The following is a 19,549-nucleotide window of genomic DNA, read 5'->3' as shown; positions in this document are numbered from 1 at the left end:
AATTCGTACACCCATTATAGTAAAGCCATGTTCACATCTAAGCTCACATTTGTTTTGGTATGATTTATAATCCAAGAAATGTAAGCTCGCATTTGTTTGAGTTTTCATTATTCAATATTTTATGATATGGAGATAGTAGATGCATATTCTTGTGTGTGTTTTGTTTTTTTGATAAATTATACTATGGATAAAAGACAATTTTAGTTCTTCAAATATATATTCTTTGTCATTTTAGTCCTATAAGTTTTAATTTGTTATTTTGGTCTTTAAAGTTGTCAATTTAAGTCAATTTAGTCCTATCTCTAATGTCTCTTTACATTGATAACAGAAAAAGTATTTTATCTTTGGATAAAAGACAGTTTTTGTAATGCCCCCCCCCCCCCGACCCCCTCCAAAAAAAAAAAAGCAACTAATCCAACTCATAAGAGAAGTGAGTATAATAGAATTGGTATGCTTTCATTCATTAGAGTTCATATTACAAAAGATAGCACATGCAATATACATTCATAAATGTTCATCCTAAATCTATAGCATGTAATACCAGTTAATATTCAACAAAATAAATGCCCTACGGGCTTACAACTTTCCAAGACATTACTTGGTTACAGCAAAAAGAAGAGTCTAACTCAATTCAGCATAGCCCTTGGCTATACAAAATAAATAAAATAAAAAGGAAGCTCTTGCTCCAAGTCTCCCCAAACTATTGTCTCGGTGGAGACATGTCTCCAACACCTGAAAATGGTTCCCAAGTAGGGTGAGCTAAAGCCCAGTAGAAACATATTAACACAATATATGAGAATTAACAAGATAGAAGTATGATGCACATGTTCATTGTCCTACGACAAAATCTTTATAACCCTTTTCAAAACCACGTTACGCCAAACTCACACCTCAATTCATTCATTTTGGTTCAATAGATACATCCACTGCATTTAACCCATCAACAGTGGTTACACCTCATAAGTTTCCAACAGATAAAATCATCATACAAAAACATTCACTTCTATTTTCCATTTTACAGAAATTTCATTCACGGGATTCGGCACTCATGTATACAAATGGTTTTTAGGACTTTCATCATGGACACACAGGCCAACTTAGTTCAATGGAGTTTATCCGCTTTCTTCTCCTCAAAACATGGAATACATCCCTTTTCTCCTCCCAAATATCATACATATACAATGTATATCATTCATAATTATATTTAATGATAATGGTTGATGGATTGGTTTCAATACGCCTAATCCACATGCAATGTCTACAACAATTATAGCTATCCTCCACTGATAGCACAATACAGTTATTCCAAAATGGATATTCAATCTCAAGACGGATAATTTATTCCAAAATTTCCAAAGGTGAGAGGTAATACATACGAAACTCCACCATCTATTTCAATGTTCATTCAATTTCATATTTACCAGACTAATCTCATTTATTTATACAAAATAAATATTTGAAATTACTTTAGGGCAAGCTTCCCATTTTTCAAATATCAACCCATGGCCAAAATCAACTATATTAAAGCCATAACACCTCATATTTAACCCCATAACCATTTCCATGACACCCACATAGAAACCCCTCTTTTCAAACTTAAACCCAAACCCTAGGTTTGCTCAAAACATCCCCAAATCTCACCATTTTCACACAACAACCTATAACCAAGTTAAAACTCATATTAAGGTGCAGAGAGTCCCTACCTCAAGTTTAGAAGATCAATGAAGTAAGCACAAAACTTCTACGATGCCGAAACCAAACTCCAATCGGATCAAAGCGGAGCTCTCAAGATGCTCTATCCTTTTCCCAAAGACACTAGGGCAGAGAGATCAACGGATCTAGGAGAAAATGTAGAGAGAGAGAGAGTATTTTAGCGAGAGAGTGTTTCACTTTAGGGTTTTTGGAAGAAAAGATCTAAAAAAGTGATGTAAAATGTCATTTTCACGATCTAAAAAAGTGATGTAAAATGCCATTTTCGCATCCATGGCCCGTTGACCAATTGGTTCAGCTACATTGGCCTGACCAACCCCTTCTTGCTGTGCCAGAATATCATCCGGTAGAGGCATCTCATGCCTTCTAGGCCTACCACGCCTACCACGACCACAACCACATCCTGACATCTAAATAAAGGTAACAAAGGGTATTAACACATTTAGAAATGTGCCAAAGCTAACTTAGTCACGTCCTAATGCAATGGACGGTAGTAAATCACAAGCACGTAATCATAAACACATACGAATTTCCTTCATAGATAATGACTGTCCCATGGCGTTGCTAGAGTTCCAATTAGAAATAGCAGTGATCAAGTGTTCTTCTAATACGACTTCCAGAAATCTGTAGGCCCAATCAACATCTTAGGAACCAAATCCCATACCCATATAATCATATAGGCATGTTATCACATAAGCATACATTACATACCAACGTCTCACCCAAGCGAGACAGACCCATTATGGTACTAACCACTTCCCACGTACCCAAAGTATTCAAACCCAGTATGCTTTGATACCAAGTTGTAATGCCCCCAAAATAATACAATAAATCCAACTCATAAGCAGAAGAATAATAGAAATAGAGTGCATTCATTCATTAGAGTTCGTTTACAAAAGTTAACAGATACGATATACATTCACAGATGTTCATCCTGAATCTATATCATGTATTACAATGTTGAGAGGATTGAAACTAAACATATAGTCATCTGCCCTATTGGCTTACATCATTCCAAGTCGTGGCTTGGTTACACAAATATGAGCCTAGCTCAATACAATTTAAGCCCATGGCTATACAAAAAAATAAAACAACATAAAGAAGTTCTTGCTCCTCAAAAGTCCTTCCACGCTATTGCCTCTGTTGAGGCATGTCCCCAACACCTGAAAATGGTTCCCAAGTAGGGTGAGCCAAAACCCAGTAGAAACATACTAACACAATAAATGAGAATTAACAAGATATAAGTATGATGCACATGTTCATTGTCCTACAAAAAATCTTTATAACTCTTTGCAAAACCATGTTATGCCAAACTCGCATCTCAATTCATTCATTTTGGCTCAATATGTACATCCACTGCATTTAACCCATCAACAGAGGTTACAGCTCACAAGTTTCCAATAGATAAAATCATCATACAAATACATTCACTTTTATTTGCCATTTTAAGGAAATTTCGTCCGCGGGAATCGACACCCATGTATACACAAGATTTTGGGACTTTCACCTTGGACACTCCGGCCAACTTAATTTTCTATGGAGTCCATTCCCTAGCTCCTTCAAAACAATAGAATACATCCCCTTTCTCCTTCCAAAAATCATACATATACAATGTATTTAAACATAGTCATATTCAATGACAATGAACAATAGATTAGTTTCAATTTACCTAATTCTCACGCAATGTCTACAACAATCACGACTATCCTCCACCAATAGCCTAAAATAGATATTTCTAAACAGATATACAATCTCTATAACAGATAAATTATCAAATTTCCATAGGTGAGTGATTAAACAAATCCAACAACACCATTCATGTATATAACCTCCCAATTTCACATTTTTCCATACCAATTTCATTATTTATACAAAACAGTTATTCAAGACATTTTAGGGCAATGCACCCAATTTTTCTAAATATTAACCCAAAGACCAAAATCAACTATTTTAATGTGCGATGACCTCATATCCAAACCCCGTAATCATTTATATACCACCCACATAGAAACCCCTCTTTTCAAACTTGAACCCAAGCCCAAGGTTTGCTCAAAACACCCCCAAATCTCACAATTTTCACACAATAACCTATAACCAAGTTAACACCCATATTAAGGTGTGTAGAGAGCCCTACCTCGAAGTTAGGAGACCAAAGGAGAAGTGGAGAAACTCTGAAGATGCCGAAACCAAAGATGATTCGGATCAAAATGTAGCTATTGACGTGCTCTACCCTTTTCTCAAAGGCACTTGGGTGAAGACCTCAACAGATCTAAATGAAATAGTAGAGAAAAGATGATTTGTAGAGAGAAACTCAAGATCCAGGTTTGTTGGAAATTTTCAGAGAGAGAGAGGAATGAAAAAAGTGATGAAAAAGATCATTTTCACAGACTGTTATATACGCAATTTGCTCGAGTGTGGAAAGTGACGCTCGAGCGTAAGACACAATGTTGCTCTCGAGCGTAAGCAGTGATGCTTGAGTGTAGAATGCACACTTTCAGAAGTTTTGCAGACGAAGGATATCGCTCAAGCGCAAGATTGGATGCTCAAGCATCCACTCGCTCGAGCGTAGGAAACACCGCTTGAGCGTAGAATACACTCATCCAGTATTTGCAGGTCTGCAAAAGAAAATATTGAGAGTTTGCAAATCCCACTCGACAGCAAGAATTGTCACTTGAGCGGAGAAGCAGAATTACAAAACCCGCTCGAGCATGAAAATGGATGCTCGAGCAGCGGAGCGAAAATCCTGTTAACAAAGGTTTAGAAAAACAAGCAACTGACCTGTTCCAAACACACAACTACAATCTAAATGGTCAATCCAAGGAACAACAAGGGGAATAAGATATGAACATCAACATTGAACCATGAAACCCGAGTCTAGACTACCACAAGTGTCAGTTCAAAACCAAGATTGCTATACGCTTTGTTTTCGGTGGTTGCGTAGCCCGCACTTGTGAACCGAGTGATAAAAGCACAGGAGGGTGACCTTGAGATAGAATCCCTCTGGGAGAAGATCTCCAATGGGAAAGTAGAAAGAGGCTTGAATGCGTATCCCGACCTCAGCGACATACCGTAACCGTTTATTCGTATCAAAGCCTTGTCGAGAGGAAGTACTCCGAGAGTTTCATCATTCACGCCTTGTGGTGCAGCCAGGAGGAACAAAGATGTATCACGACCTCAGTCGCCAGTTTTGGTGGAGGGGTATGAAGAAGGATGTGGCGGTATTTGTGTCGAGGTGCCTTATTTGCCAACAAGTGAAGGCCAAACATCAAAGGCTAGCGAGTTTGTTCCAACCCTTGCCTATGGCCGAGTGGAAATGGGAGCATGTCATGATGGATTTTGTTGTGGGCCTTCCGAGGACTCAACGGGGTAGTGATTCCATTTGGGCGGTAGTTGACTTGTTGACCAAGTCGGCGCATTTTATACCTACGCATGTGTGTGACTCAGTAGATTTCGTTGACGACTTGTATATTCGGAACATAGTGAGGTTGCACGGGGTCCTAGTGACGATTTTTTCGGATAGAGATCCGTGTTTTACGGCCCCATGGACTCGCCTTTTTCTGCACTCCGCCTTTCGAAAAAGGTTTGAAAAGAAGGCCTCACAGTTCAGACTTCCACGGTTCTGAATCTAATCTCACAAAGTGCAATGTGAAACTTATAATCACCAAAGAGTCAAAATCCGGCAAACCTTTTTCGAAAATCGATTTTTTAATCAAATAGTACCAAAATTGGACTGTTTTGTTAGATTACAGAGTCGCCACCTAAATATTTTGTTTTAGGGAAATTTAGGAAACCCTGACTCATGCCAAAGGCCACGTGTCCGTCATCACCAAAGTTGCCTCGGCTCAGGAACTTAGGTACGAGAGGGAAAGGTCTTGTACTGAGCACCTCCTGCTCGCCCGATCAAAGATCGGCCTCTACTAATCATGATGTGCAGTTTTATAAACATTATGTCCTCTTGTTCCGATTATTAAACTAGTTTTACTATGTGATGCGCACAAGCAAGTATAGACTAGTCGCAAGACTTGGAACAATACAACTCATGTTTGTTTGCGAAAATGGTTTGAATTCGCCACCCTCGAGTGGGCTTAAAGATGTGGATTTTGCCACCAAATATAGTGGGCTTAAAACATGATTTTTCCACAACAAAGTAGGCTTAAAACATACATTCGTTGAATCGTTCCAAGTCAAACAAGAAGCCTTCATCCACAGGCATTCATGCAGTCAAGAAAGCAAGCACATAGCCTCATGGCAAGCATGCGAATCATGGCAATATGGCAATCACACTCATGCAAGTATGCTAAAGCATAAAACTCACCGAGTACTGCAAGCCAAAACAGAAATTAGTTAGAAAAATGCATGATCCTAACTACGTTAAGTGTCTAATGCAACACATGCCACTACTACAAAAACAGATAAAGATTACACTTTTTTTGTGTGATGTATGTTATTTAATCACACCTTTTAAATTTTATTAAAGTGTGATCTTTGGGAGTGTGATTAAAAGGGGTCATTTTTAATCACACTTTTTAAGTGTGCTTAATAACATTTAGATCACATCTTTTAAGTGTGATTAAAAATATTTTGATCACATCTTTTAAGTGTGATTAAAAATACTTAGATCACACTTTTTAAGTGTGATTAAAAATATTTAGATCACACTTAAAAAGTGTGATCTTTGGAAGTGTGATTAAAAAGGGTCATTTTTAATCACACTTTTTAAGTGTGATTAATAACATTTAGATCACATCTTTTAAGTGTGATTAATAATATTTGCATCACATCTTTTAAGTGTGATTAATAACATTTAGATCACATCTTTTAAGTGTGACTAATAACTAATAAAATCTGTGATAAAAAAAGGATTCGACATATTTGAAAAATAATCAATATTATTTTTGTATACACATTTGAAGAATGTAATACACACTATATACTATATTTTCAATCATAACTATATATTGAATAGAATAACGTCATATATTTCATAAATGGAAATTAAATATTCAAAGCTATATACAAAGGAATTAAATAAAAAAAAATTAACTATGCTTACATATATTAAAAAATGAAAAAACTTAAAAAACAATTTCTTTAATTCTTGGACCATATTTTGCATCTCTCCAAAAAATTCTGACCTGAAAAATGAAAACACAAATTAATCCAAAAACCGCTGATGCATATGAATAAACTAAAAAGTTAATTCAGTAAACCAAAATAGGAACATTAATCATTTCTGCTTGATCTTAATCCTTTTGGAAATAACTTCCCTGTTAACAATTAGATGCCATAGCAGCTCAGTGTCAATGACATTGTAATTAGGAGGTCACTAATGAGCACAGTATTTAAAAATGAGAAATCTTAATACAGCTTGTGTACGATCTTTTTGTGAATGCATATTATTATTACTGTTGAACCATAATTCTAGGTACCCATAAATAAATAAATAAAAACTCCAGAATTTACTCCATTTTTTTTTTGGTAGGGGGTGGGAAGGAGTTACTATCACCAGCAGCAACAAGTTTTGGAGAAGCAGAGGCTACATTTTCCTTTGCACCTTTGGAGGAAAAAGAAGAGAAAACAGCTACACATTTCATGCATGTCTGTCTACCAAAGAATAAGTGCAAACACTAACAGCTGGCACAAGCGTATGAAAAATCATAAAGAAAATACATTATTATCTTAAAATACCTGGCCAAGCATTAGTAGTCATATAAGAGGCCTAGGATTGAAGCCTACCAGGTTAAAGGGATTATGGTGCATGGGGAGGCCAACTGACGTCCCTCCCCCCCGGAAAAAAGTGTACATGAATTTTGAAATTTCCCACAGATGGCACGGGATGAAATTGGGAAATGAAAAGCGAGAGCAAGAATAGTTGAATACCTCATTGCATGGTAAAGTGGCCTACACCATAGGACATATGAAAGAGGGCATCCAAGTAGAGCATAGATTGTTGCCAGGAAAAATATTTTTACACCTGGAAATAGTGACCACGTCAGAAGTTCTATATTGTAACCTGTCAACACTTTTATGCATATGCCCAAAGTACGGAAGAAAAGAAAATATTAGAAACCTTACCTCCACCTCTAATCCAACAAACTATCACAGCAATAACATTAAATACAAGGCAAAGAACTATGCCTGCAATGGCAAGTGGTGTAAAGGGGAAAAAAATATCAGTGAAACAGGCTAAGTTATATATAAAAGAAATGCAGATCAATTGAAGTCTTCTTACCAAAGTTATATCAGAAAGACTATAAAAATGAAAAAAGGAGGAAAAAAATTTACTCTTGTATCATCCAATTTCGAATATTAACCTTGCAAGACTTCTTTCTGGTGGTGGTCGTGATGGTGGAGGTGGTGTAGGAATAAGCAGATTAAGTCACTTTAGTTGTCATGAAACTATCCTCTATATTTAAACTCAACTAAAACATATAATAAATCATGCTGGACGATCAGCACTTCATTGATATTCAGGCAGTCAATAAAGTAAAAAAACAGTAATTTGATCATGTGTATTCATATATCAGAAACTCATCTATGAAAAATGAACAGGTGATGAGTATTGATTTTCACTTTATTTTATTATTTCATTCATTTGGCAGCCCAGAGGCAGGGAGGGGGTGTTTCTTAAAGAAAGCAACTAGCTAAGACAGCAGTATTGCCAGTATATGGTGATCAAACTCAGAAGTCGACACATAAAAGGAATAAGGAAAATGTTCAAATTAGAAAAATGAAGCCATCTATACCTAACCAACTTGCAAAAGCCAGATACTGCAACTTCTGAGCATGAACAAGAATTTCATTGCCTATATCATGATGAATAATTGGGAAACATGGAGGCTAGTTTTTATCATCTGAAGGGACACCAGCTGAAAATGCAATATTAGAAGAAATAAATCAGAAAAATATCATTATCCAGGAAAAGCATATAAAACTATTCTCAAAGCAATATATACGTATTGGCCTTCATCTCATGGCTTACCACTGGAAACAGTATCTTCCCTTCGTTTAATTTCCTGAAAAATATAGCATGCATCAGTACTATTGAAAACAAGTATATAAATATCTTAAAAAGTGTACACAATCAATATATATATATATTGAGATAATGGCAACATCTAAAGAAGTCGTCATCAAATCATGAAGAACTATGGTTGTTATTTTGAAGGCAGTCAAATAAGTAATTTACAAATAAGAAAATACAAACAGATTTATGAGGTACAGTTGCAAGTATATTCTCGATAATGAAAGGCAAAACTAACACGTTCTCTCCTTTTTAGATCCACTTCCCAAGCTGCAAGTTCCTTCTCCCTTTTCTTAGGATCCTGCCATATCACACCACATGATATACAACTCAGTGCTCCCAATACTATGAAACAATATAAATTCAAACTGTAAATTGATTACATTCATTGAATCCAACGGTATATCAACAGTTGCATCATGTTTTTGGCCAAAACCCAGTGTTTGAGCAACCATTTGAGGAATGCGTGACTTTGGAGCAGCACTGCCATTCTGCATACAAGGGACAATTTGGATGGCTTGATGATCAGTATGAATAATGAAAACAGGTTAAAAAAAATATAAAAACAAAAATCCAAAATTGCATGATGCAACTTGTAGTCATAAAAACAACGAGAATTAAAGTATATATATATATCAGCTTAGTAAATAATGCATTAACTGGTACTTGCAGTGGCTTCAAATAACCTAGTTTTGTACTGTTCATACAATAACTTAGTACATTTATCACTGAGAAAGGTTGTCATCGTTTCACCTGCCAAACAAAAATCAATTGTTATCATTAGAAACTAAAAAGAGAAAAGAAAAACAAAAGCACAAAACATAAAAACCAAAATATTGAGTTACTTGAATTGGCATATTTAGGTGACCAATAACTAAATATCAGCTGGTTCATTCATGATATGAGATAGGAACTCTAACTTAACTGACAAAAATGCATGGAATGCTCAGATTCTAAAGATCTCTGCATCTGATAGCTCGGCTACCAAAACATAACAATCAAAAAACTATATGCCTTTGACATACCATTTGCTTTTCAAACAGAGAACTGAGGTTAAGACCCTGAGATTTAGATATAAGTATTCAAAAGCGTTCATAGAGACAGGATTCACAGGTTGTTCTTCCCGTCTTTCCACGACAAGGTTTTGAGTGTCCTGTACATCAAAACAAAAATCACAATTAAAGTCACCCCCAATGCCCTATTCCTCAATACTAACCGAAAGGGTAGATGATCTAATATTTTTTGACTGAAATTGTAAGCAAGATATAGTTACCCTTGATTCATTGAAAATAGCATCCACATCATCGAGACTAACATCCTCGTTTGCAAAAATAGGAGGCTTATATCCCTTCTTAAACCACTCATTCTCAATGACCTTCACAATGGTAATGCGCTGTTTATACAATGAAATAACATTTGCAAAGCATTGGATACTCACCTCACAGATAAGTTCCACCAACTATGGTAGTGGTAAAAGTGGTTGTAAAATTTGTTTCAAATTGGATGTCTAACACCATAATCACCAAATTTCATCTAAACCCAATTTCTACAATATGCATAATCAATTGCATTAAATTGTAACATGGTAAGAAATTATTATTATTTTTTTTTTTTGGTCAAGGAAAATAGAACTAAATGACCAAATTATCAACATAAGAGTGAAATTACAATAACTACAAGGGTAATTTGCCTTTAAAATTAAAGACCAAACGTAGCACTCAAATACTACAATTAAGCTTTTCATATCAAGGCAAGAGACTGATAGCCAGATTCATGCAACATATAAAATTCATTCAGTGAACTTGCAAACTTCACTCCTTTTTGGCACAACTTCCCTATCAATGGATATGTTTTAAATTCTCATACACCTGAGATTCACATGTAATCCACTAATTATGAGTGTTTTTAAGGACAAATAACAAACATTTGAGAATAGAGTATCTTTCACCACTACAATTCAGGTTGGAGAAAGGAGAAAAACAACACAACAATACCCAAAACATAGATATTAAAATACTTGGAAAAAATACTACTAGTGGTAGAGAAGTGGTATGAATGAAATCAAACTAGTAGCCAACAAGGATTTGCATGAGCACATCACCTCTCTTAGGAGGCAGGGTGGATCTCTGGCTGGGCTGGAGGAGGGTTATCCCACCGTCATCAGGAATTTAAAAGATTGGTTAACAGATCTAGCGACATTTACAAAAAAAAAAAATGCCACGAAAAAAATGTGGTTATATCTACTTTTTCTAGTAGTGAATAGAGAAGAATCTGAAAAATGTAGACATCCAATCTAAGCAGCAAGCATATCTCATCACACTGTGACTGAACAACTAGCATATACACAAGAATGAGATGCCTAGAAAGGCAAGAAATAGCTTTTTATATCAGTTTCTAGACTCACCAAAAAGAGAGGATATGAACCAAGCAACGAGCGGGGAAGTGCTGAAGTGAAGTACCAATAAAATGGGATGTGTCTAGAGAGTAAATATTGAGGAACAAATAAAATATGAATTTCACAAGATACTCTAGTTATGTCAAGGGTGTATTTTGATGAGAGTTTTGAGGAATTTATGACAAAAAAGTATAATAGAAATCTGCACCATTCATGAATGAAGAGATCAAATAGATTAAGAAAGAAAATATAAAGGTGCATATTACAACAAGATCAAACCCCAAGCCAAACACCACAAATAAAAGAAACATTTCAAAAAGGAAAAATTTCAAATTGTATATTTTATATAAAGGAAGAGCTGCCAACTGCTTGTATGACTGTCTAATCAAAGATCTAATTCAGAAACATTTCAAAAAGGAAAAAAAATAAATAATGAAACAGGAACCTTTCTTAAGGTTGACTTTAAGTACTAAATAAAGAACAAGATCCACCAGAAAATCTATTCTTCATTTCAGAAAATGACAATGTACCAAGGTACTTTATTTTAGAAACTACCATGATGGTGATGGTAACCATGGTAGAATCTGTAAAAGTCCAATGCTAGCAATATCAAAGAACATGAATACATCCAAATGTATTCTTTTATTTTTTTCTACCTCCTATAAAGTATCTGTAGAAAATTTTGCAAATAACATATATGAGAATTCTAAATCTCCTCTTCATGAATTCAAATCTTTTAATTTCCTCCATTTTCTCAGCAACCTCACACCAAAAACACAACTTTTTTTCATTCAAAGATGAACCTCAATAATCTGAATTTCATTTTCATTCCATTTCCACCATATATCAAAACATAACACACAATATGTACACATGTATATTGTATAAAAACACCTATACATACAGATGCACAAACACATCGATCTTAAGCATATGATTTGGAAATGAAGAGAGAGATAGATAGAGAGAGAGAGAGAGAGAGTCTAAATCAGAGGCTTTACCGGCCTGAGCTGGAGGGAGAGGCTTGGAGGGCAGCTTAGCTGGCTGAGTAGCGGCGGCGGACTGAGCCGGAGCTGGGGCTTTCTTCGGAGGGGGAGGGAGCTTCTGGAGGAGCTGATTGGGGTCGTCGTTTTCATCGTCGCCAAGAAGATCAAAAAGGTTTGTGGTCGCCATTGTTATATAGTTCGATATATGTTTTTACAGATACATAGCGATGTAAAAGCTCGAAGCTTTTGGAGTTTCAGAAGCAACCAGGAAACCCTAGTTATTGGTTAACTCCATAATTAGATCTTACAACAACAATAAACTTAGAGAGAGAGAGAAAGAGAGACAAAAATTTGGAGGGGGGGTCTGTAAACCCTAGCCGGAGCGGCAGAGATAAGTGTAAGTTGCGTAGTACAAGTCTTAAAAACCCTAGTGGGACTGTATGAGTGTGGTTGAATTTCGATCAAGATTGGTTTGGGCCCTTCTATATTGTTTACTCAAAATATTTGATTTTTGGGTGGTGTTTGGGAGGTTTGTGTGTTGAGGTTTTTTTTTTGTTTTTTTCACTAAAAGACAAATTTTTTACAAAATTAAAAAAATAAATTTAAACAAAATATCACATCTAATTTCATAATTATTTTACTTTTTCTCTCACAAACATCACATCTAACCACAAAAAAACTTAACTATCTTTTTAAATACTAAAAAAATTTTCTCTAATAAAACCCTACAACTAAAAAAATACATAAAAACTCACCTCCCAAACTACATAAAGAAAGACCTTTGATTTGGGAATTGTATATTTTATATAAAAATTGAATTGAAATATTTTATACAATCACACCTATTTAGGGAGTGTAATTATATATATATATATATATAATTACACTTATTTAAAAAGTGTGATTAAAAAGTAGTAATGTATATATAATCACACTTTAATTAAAATATGTGATTAAAAAATATATATATAATCACACTTATTTAAAAAGTGTGATTAAAAAGTAGTAGTGTATATATAATCACACTTTAATTAGAAATGTGATTAAAAAATATATAAATAATCACACTTTAATTAGAATGTGTGGTTAAAAATATACATATATATATATATATAATCACATTTATTTAAAAAGTGTGATTAAAAAGTAGTAGTGTATATATAATCACACTTTAATTAGAAGGTGTGATTAAAAAATATATAAATAATCACACTTTAATTAGAATGTGTGATTAAAATATATATATATATATATATATATAATCATACTTGTTTAAAAAGTGTAATTAAAATGTAGTAGTGTATATATAATCACACTTTAATTAGAAAGTGTGATTAAAAATATATATATATATATATAATCACACTTAATTGAAAAGTGACATAAAAAATAAATATTATCACACTCAATCAAATTAAGTGTGATTAAAATATCAATCTAATTTTTTTTTATCACACTTCCAATAAAAGTGAAATCTTTTTTTTGGTCAAAGTGTGATCTTTAACTATTTTTGTAGTAGTGTGCAATATGTAATTAATAGGCTCAGCTACTATATGGCATACAAATCGATTTGAACAACATGCGATTACACGAATTCAAAGAAGTATCGAAAGTGCAATACAGTTTGAACGATGCGTCGAGCCTCGGTGCATGCAAGACAAATGAATGGATGCAAACATGCAAGCATAAGGTATGCTAATTGAAAATGTTCCTAATCTAACCATTGAAAGCGATTAAATAAAAGGGAGAAAGGCATGGGGTTAGAAGACATACACACACACACACATACACTTATTACAACATTACGCCCTCACGAAGGAGGGTCCGAACAAATAAGCTAACAAGCTATGCTAATTAAGCTAACTAATTATTACAACAATTGAAACGAATTAACTTACTTATTCTAAGCTAATTAAATGTTACAAATCGAAGTAATTAGGTAAATACTAAGCTAATTTAAGTACAAAGCAATTAAACTAATTAATTAGCTACCACTAATTAACTAAGCAAAGCAATTAAATGGCCTCAGGGAAGCGAGGGATGCATGCATGCTCGGTTTCTCTACCCGAAAAAGCCACTACCTTGCCATTGAACACCTCTGTTTGCACATTTGAACAACAACAGTGCTACTAACTCCTAGAATACCTCTACTCCACCTTACCAACACACTGTGCAATTTTCATTGGTGGCCAACAGAGGGCATGTCGGCTACTATTGGTGGCCGGTTGGCTATTGGTGGTGGCTGGTCAGCCACTGATGACATGAACTCCTCTTTTTGCTATAACAGAAAGCAGGTAGAGCAAAATAGTGTATTCTCATTGGTTTGTGTACCTTTACACTCCTTATCATCGCACAAGCTCAAAGAAGTGAAACTCTTGGCTCACAAACCACCAATGAAGAAATTTCCATGCATGATGGCCAAAGAACCAAGTTTGTACAAGTTTAATGAGTGCAAAACAAGACTCAAAAAGATCATCACCCTATCATGCATGATCAAGGGTGATGGTGACCAAGGAAAGTGGCACATTTCATCACTTTGAGTGTGGAGAAGTGATTTTGGAAATACTCTTATGATCCTGGGAGATGCTATGATCCTCTTCTAGTCCCCTGAAAAGAGATAAACACTCCAGTCGGGGGTGCCGGAATTAGCACTCCGACGAGCAAGTTAGTTTTTACACTCAAGATTACTTGTATTCTAAGTTAAGCTCAATAGTTCTCACCTTCATCTTTTTGGCTGACGTTCCTCTATTTATGTGATACCCCTGTTCCGTAATATGTTAATTGGTCCTTAATATGAGTATGATTTTGTGTTAAATACGATTTTGTGTGCCATTATGTGAAAATATGTGGTTTTGAATTTCTATCTGTTCACCGTAGGAATATCTGTTTGACCATCTGTTTTGGAAATTAAATTGAAGGCCTTATTGACCACAGAACCCGAAATCGATTACGCCATTGTGATTGGCATAATTTTTAGAGCCTACGGTGAAATTTAATTGGAAATCGATTCGAACCAGATTAAGTTGATTAAATTAATGAATTAGGTGCCCAATTATTTTATAATAAAATAATGTGTTGAGTGGGGGCCTTTATACACTCAATTTCTCTCCTTAGCTTCATTTGGACTGATCATAAACTCTAAGAAAAGAAGAGAGGGTTGGCTTAGAGAGAGAGAGAGTGTAGGAGATTAAGATTTTGGTCTTGAGGCTTGGAGATTTTGAAAGATTACTCAAAAATTTGCTATAGATTGGGTGAATTGAGCCTCGAGGTAAGTGAATCCATGAGTTTGATGTGTAATTTTGTGTATTCAAAGTTGATTAATGATCAAGAGTAAGGATTGAAGAGGAATTGAGTTGTTTTTGTTGAATTGAAGGTCAAAGTATGCATGCATGTATATAATTGCTATGAAATTGCATAATCTAGCATGTAATGTGTGAATTGTGAAGAATTGAGCATTGAAGTATACATGCAAGCATGGCTTTATTGATTTTCATGTTTATGAGCATCATTGGTGCTATTTAAAATGGAAATGAGGTCAAAAATTGACATGTATGTTTGATTATGGAAGATATGAAGCTTGTGTAAAGTTTGAATGTATGAGCCTTGAGTTTACAAAGAAATGTAGATTAATTTGCATGAATTGGACCCTGATTTTGAGCAATTGACCTCACCTTGCTTATATGCTCATATTATATAATTTGTTTGCAAGTTTTTTGGAACCAAATTTATGGGTTTTGAACATTGGAAGGTCGGATTTGAGCTCAAGAACACATACTGGAAAACCCAGAATTCATGGTGTCCGCTTGAGCGGGGAATCCGCCGCTCGAGCGTAAAATACTAGCTCCCAGCATATTTTTGCAGACTTGGCTTCCGCTCGAGCGGGAAAGTTCACGCTCGAGCGGGGAGCCATGTAGCGAGGCCTTCCGCTCGAGCATCAAAATTCACGCTCGAGCGTAAATTTCGCATAACCAATACTTTTGCAGGCCTCAAGGGTCCGCTCGAGCGGGGACCCTATTTTCTGAAATTTTGTTTCTGCGTTCTGTGTTTCGTTTTCCGTTCTCCTTCACTTCTAAGTACTCTTAGGCATGCATTGAGCATTGTAATTGAGTTAAAGAGATGAGAATAAAGCCTAAAGGGGAAAATGTGAATTTAATAACGGATTGAATTGTTGGTGACCCTTTTGTGTTCATGGACTGTGTAGGGTCAAGCTCCAGGGCAAACTAACCAACTGATCACTGTGAGTAATAACGATATTTGGAAGCTTGTCGTTTGTCTAATTGCTTATTTTCTTATAAGCCTTATGCCTTATGATTTGCTAGTTTGAATTGTGGACAAATGTCTAATAAGAATGAATGAGCCAGAGGCCATTTTGACAAGAAAGAATAAATGGGCTAGAGGCCGTTTTGACAAGAAAGAATGGATGGGCCAAAGGCCGTGTTGACAAGAAAGAATGGATGGGCCAAAGGCCGTTTTGACATGAATGGATGGGCCAAAGGCCGTTTTGACATGAATGATGGCGGTTTTGACATGAATGGATGGGCCAAAGGCCGTTTTGAGATGAATGGATGGGCCAGAGGCCGCTTTGACATAAATGAGTGGGCCAGAGGCCGTTTTGACAGGAATGAAAGATAAATGGGCCAAAGGCAAGTATGTTTGAAACCACAGTCACTTGACTTAAATTGTGTATATAAATGTTAAATAAAAATGTGAATTGGGCCTAAGGCCGTTCGGAGTATGTTGTTCTACATATTGTTTGTATCTTCTTATTTGATATTATTCATTGGGCTATTGCTCACGCTCATTCATGTATTTGTAGGTGAGCCAAAAGAGGTCCAGCCCCAGCCCCAGTGAAGTCTGTGTGGAACAACCGAGTTTTGGAGAGTCAGCCGTAGTGTCTCACGCACGAGACTCGTCTTCGCCTTTCTGCTATGCCATGTTATTTTTGTCATGATGGCGAGGACTTTGCATATGTCTGTATATAGTTTTCATGAGTTGATTTAGTTTTTGGATGATCCTGTTTGTACAGAACTTATGCTACTGTATTTCTGTTGTGAGTTATTAATGTATATATATGTTTGGTTGTTTGGATGTGCCATGTAAGCACAACTCTATGGACAAAGTTTTCAACTGCTTCCATTTGGCCCCCATTAACTCTGTTAAAAATACATTTGTTTTGGTTTGAGGCCGTAGGTAATCTCATGATTACTGGCCGGTTATGTCCTTAATCCATGGAGGCGGGTTCGGGTCATGACAGAGTAGTATCAGAGCACGAGTTAATAACTCACACACTTGTCCAAAAGAGCAGTAAGCGTCTAGAAAAGATCTAGGATGCATTCATGTGACAAATATGAACTCAGAAGCATCGAGAATATGCTTAACTGTTTTGATATGAATGATTATGTGCTATAAATTAAGCATTTCTTGCATTGAAATTGTTTGAATGTGTATGCTTTCTAGTATATGCATACTTGTGCATCTTTTTGTAAAGTATAATGCAAGTTTAATCAGATGGTGAGAACAAGAGGTGATGAGATAGAGGAATCCCCTACTGCCAGAGTGGACAGAATGGAAAGACTGATACAGGAAATGGCAGAAACTTTGAGACAGCAACAGGAGTGGCAACAATAGTGGCAGCAACCACATCCGCCACCTCCACCTCCGGCACCACCCGTGCCAGATAATCAGAATGATGATCGGATAATAGCTCTCACCAAAGAATTCAAGAAAATGAGACCACAACAGTTTCATGGTGGATTAGATTCGTTGAAAGCCAAGCATGGGTTCTCGGCATTGAGAAATTGTTTGAAGTGTTCCCCTTCTCGGAGACATAGAAAGTGCTTCTAGCCACTTTTATGCTAGAAGACGAGGCAAGAAGATGGTGGATGTTAATGAGAGAAAATCATAGAGATGTTGACTGGGTGAAATTTCTAGAAATTTTCTATGACAAGTACTTCCCGCAGTGTGTTCCGAATAGGAAAGTAGCAGAGTTCATGGAACTAAGGCAAGACAGTATGACTGTAGCTGAGTACGAGGACAAATTCACCGAATTGGCCAGGTTTGCACCACATGTAATTGATACTGACTATAAGAAGGCGAGACACTTTGAAGGTGGGCTCCGAAGTGACATTTTAGAAAGGGTGAACGTCTTGAAGCTGGAAACTTACATTGGGGTGCTAGACAAGGCCATCATATCCGAGGCTAACATAGCTAGACAGGCTAAGCCAACAACAGAATAGAAGAGTAACAAAAGGCAAGGCTTCTTCCCAAAGAAGAAATTTTCAAAAAAGAAAAACACGGGCTCCTCGAATACTTCAACTCCTTCTCGAGACACAGCTTCCATGTGCAATATTTGTAGCAGAAAGCACCGTGGAGTTTGTTACCTTGTGTTAGGAGCCTGTTTCAAATGTGGGAAACAAGGGCATATGGCCCGAGATTGTAATTAGAATGGGGGAAAGATAGCTGCTAGTTCCACTGCATCGATCCCGAAATCGGGAAATACTTAGAGATTTGCTACTACCGGGGATACCGTGAGACAGGGGAGAGTTTTTGCGCTTGTTTCGAGTGATACACGGAATGCCAACGCAGTTGTCTCAGGTACTATTTCTATATGTAATCAAGATGCTTTTGTATTAATTGATTCCGGATCCACACACTCTTTTGTGACATATGCATTTGCATCTAGATTGAATAGTCCTTTAGAATTACTACCATATCTGCTATGTGTGTCGGCTCCATCTAGGGAATCTGTATTGTGTGAATCTATATATCGGTTCTATGATATGCGTGCTGAGGATGCTACCCTATATGTAGATTTGTTGCCCTTGAACTTTAGGCATTTTGATGTAATTTTGGGCATGGATTGGTTGACCAAGTATTGTGCCACCATTGATTGTGTGACAAAACAAGTTGTATTTAAACCACCAGGACATAAAGAGATTGTGTTTGTGGGTACTGGGGTAATGCCTCCACCTTATTTGATATCTGCAATGAAAGCATGTAAACTGATTAGGAAGGGGTGCCAGGGTTATTTGTGCTATGTGTTGTCCGAACAATCTGTGAATGTTGAATTGAATGATATCCCCATTGTTAGAGAATTTCCAGATGTGTTTCCAAATGAATTACCAGGAGAATTGGTAGACAGGGAGATAGAGTTCACCATTGAGATTGTGCCAGGCACCCAACCTATTTCTAAAACTCTCTACGGAATGGCTACGGCTGAAATGAAAGAATTGAAAGAACAATTCCAAGACCTGCTTAACAAAGGGTTTATCCGACCTAGCACTTCGCCATGGGGTGCACCAGTGTTGTTTGTGAAAAAGAAGGATGGAACCCTACGCCTGTGCATCGATTATCGGGAATTGAACAAGGTAACAATAAAGAACAAATATCCCCTACCCCGTATTGATGACTTATTTGACTAGTTGCAGGGATCAT

The 19,549-nt window shown here is 36.2% G+C and overlaps 2 protein-coding genes across 4 annotated transcripts; both read right to left on the bottom strand.

Annotated features, from left to right (window-relative positions):
- Window positions 1-7,586: 7,586 nt before the first annotated feature.
- On the bottom strand, window positions 7,587-9,473 carry LOC114269557 (secretory carrier-associated membrane protein 6-like). 2 transcript variants are annotated; one of them, XR_014334733.1, is made up of 6 exons: window positions 9,118-9,473; window positions 8,973-9,035; window positions 8,693-8,726; window positions 8,457-8,579; window positions 7,786-7,848; window positions 7,587-7,684 (listed from the first exon to the last, which is right to left on the bottom strand). XR_014334733.1 is itself a non-coding variant. In XM_082877144.1 (4 exons), the coding sequence occupies exons 1-4, from the start codon at window positions 9,229-9,231 to the stop codon at window positions 8,551-8,553; spliced, it is 240 nt and encodes a 79-aa protein (XP_082733270.1). In that variant the 5' UTR covers window positions 9,232-9,473; the 3' UTR covers window positions 7,691-8,550. The 2 variants fall into 2 exon arrangements, 1 of the variants encoding a protein (XP_082733270.1); XM_082877144.1 differs by lacking the exon at window positions 7,587-7,684 and having other exon boundaries at window positions 7,691-8,579.
- Window positions 9,474-9,476: 3 nt separating this feature from the next.
- On the bottom strand, window positions 9,477-12,556 carry LOC114320258 (CBL-interacting serine/threonine-protein kinase 23-like). 2 transcript variants are annotated; one of them, XM_028267385.2, is made up of 3 exons: window positions 12,131-12,556; window positions 10,008-10,127; window positions 9,477-9,887 (listed from the first exon to the last, which is right to left on the bottom strand). In XM_028267385.2, exons 1-3 carry the CDS (start codon window positions 12,263-12,265, stop codon window positions 9,741-9,743), a joined length of 402 nt encoding a protein of 133 aa, XP_028123186.2. In that variant the 5' UTR covers window positions 12,266-12,556; the 3' UTR covers window positions 9,477-9,740. The 2 variants fall into 2 exon arrangements, with proteins under 2 accessions (XP_028123186.2, XP_028123190.2); XM_028267389.2 differs by having other exon boundaries at window positions 10,008-10,109.
- Between the last annotated feature and the right edge of the window lie 6,993 nt (window positions 12,557-19,549).

This window comes from Camellia sinensis, chromosome 7 (assembly GCF_055761805.1).
Source record: "Camellia sinensis isolate YWXY chromosome 7, ASM5576180v1, whole genome shotgun sequence".
NCBI classification, from domain to species: Eukaryota; Viridiplantae; Streptophyta; class Magnoliopsida; order Ericales; family Theaceae; genus Camellia; species Camellia sinensis.
Note: the sequence above shows the minus strand (reverse complement) of the source record. Positions and strands in the feature narration are given on the sequence as shown.

Bases quoted from the DNA above. Each gene is read 5' to 3' on its own strand.
- LOC114320258 (XM_028267385.2), bottom strand. From the start codon at position 12,265: ATGAAAACGACGACCCCAATCAGCTCCTCCAGAAGCTCCCTCCCCCTC. The intron at 10,128-12,130 runs GTAAAGCCTCTG...TTGTATAAACAG, and splicing joins TCTCCCTCCAGCTCAGGCCG to CGCATTACCATTGTGAAGGT. The intron at 9,888-10,007 runs GTAACTATATCT...TTTGATGTACAG, and splicing joins CTATTTTCAATGAATCAAGG to GACACTCAAAACCTTGTCGT.
- LOC114269557 (XM_082877144.1), bottom strand. From the start codon at position 9,231: ATGCAGAATGGCAGTGCTGCTCCAAAGTCACGCATTCCTCAAATGGTT. The intron at 9,036-9,117 runs GTAATCAATTTA...GTGATATGGCAG, and splicing joins TACCGTTGGATTCAATGAAT to GATCCTAAGAAAAGGGAGAA. The intron at 8,727-8,972 runs GTTAGTTTTGCC...TATATTTTTCAG, and splicing joins ATCTAAAAAGGAGAGAACGT to GAAATTAAACGAAGGGAAGA.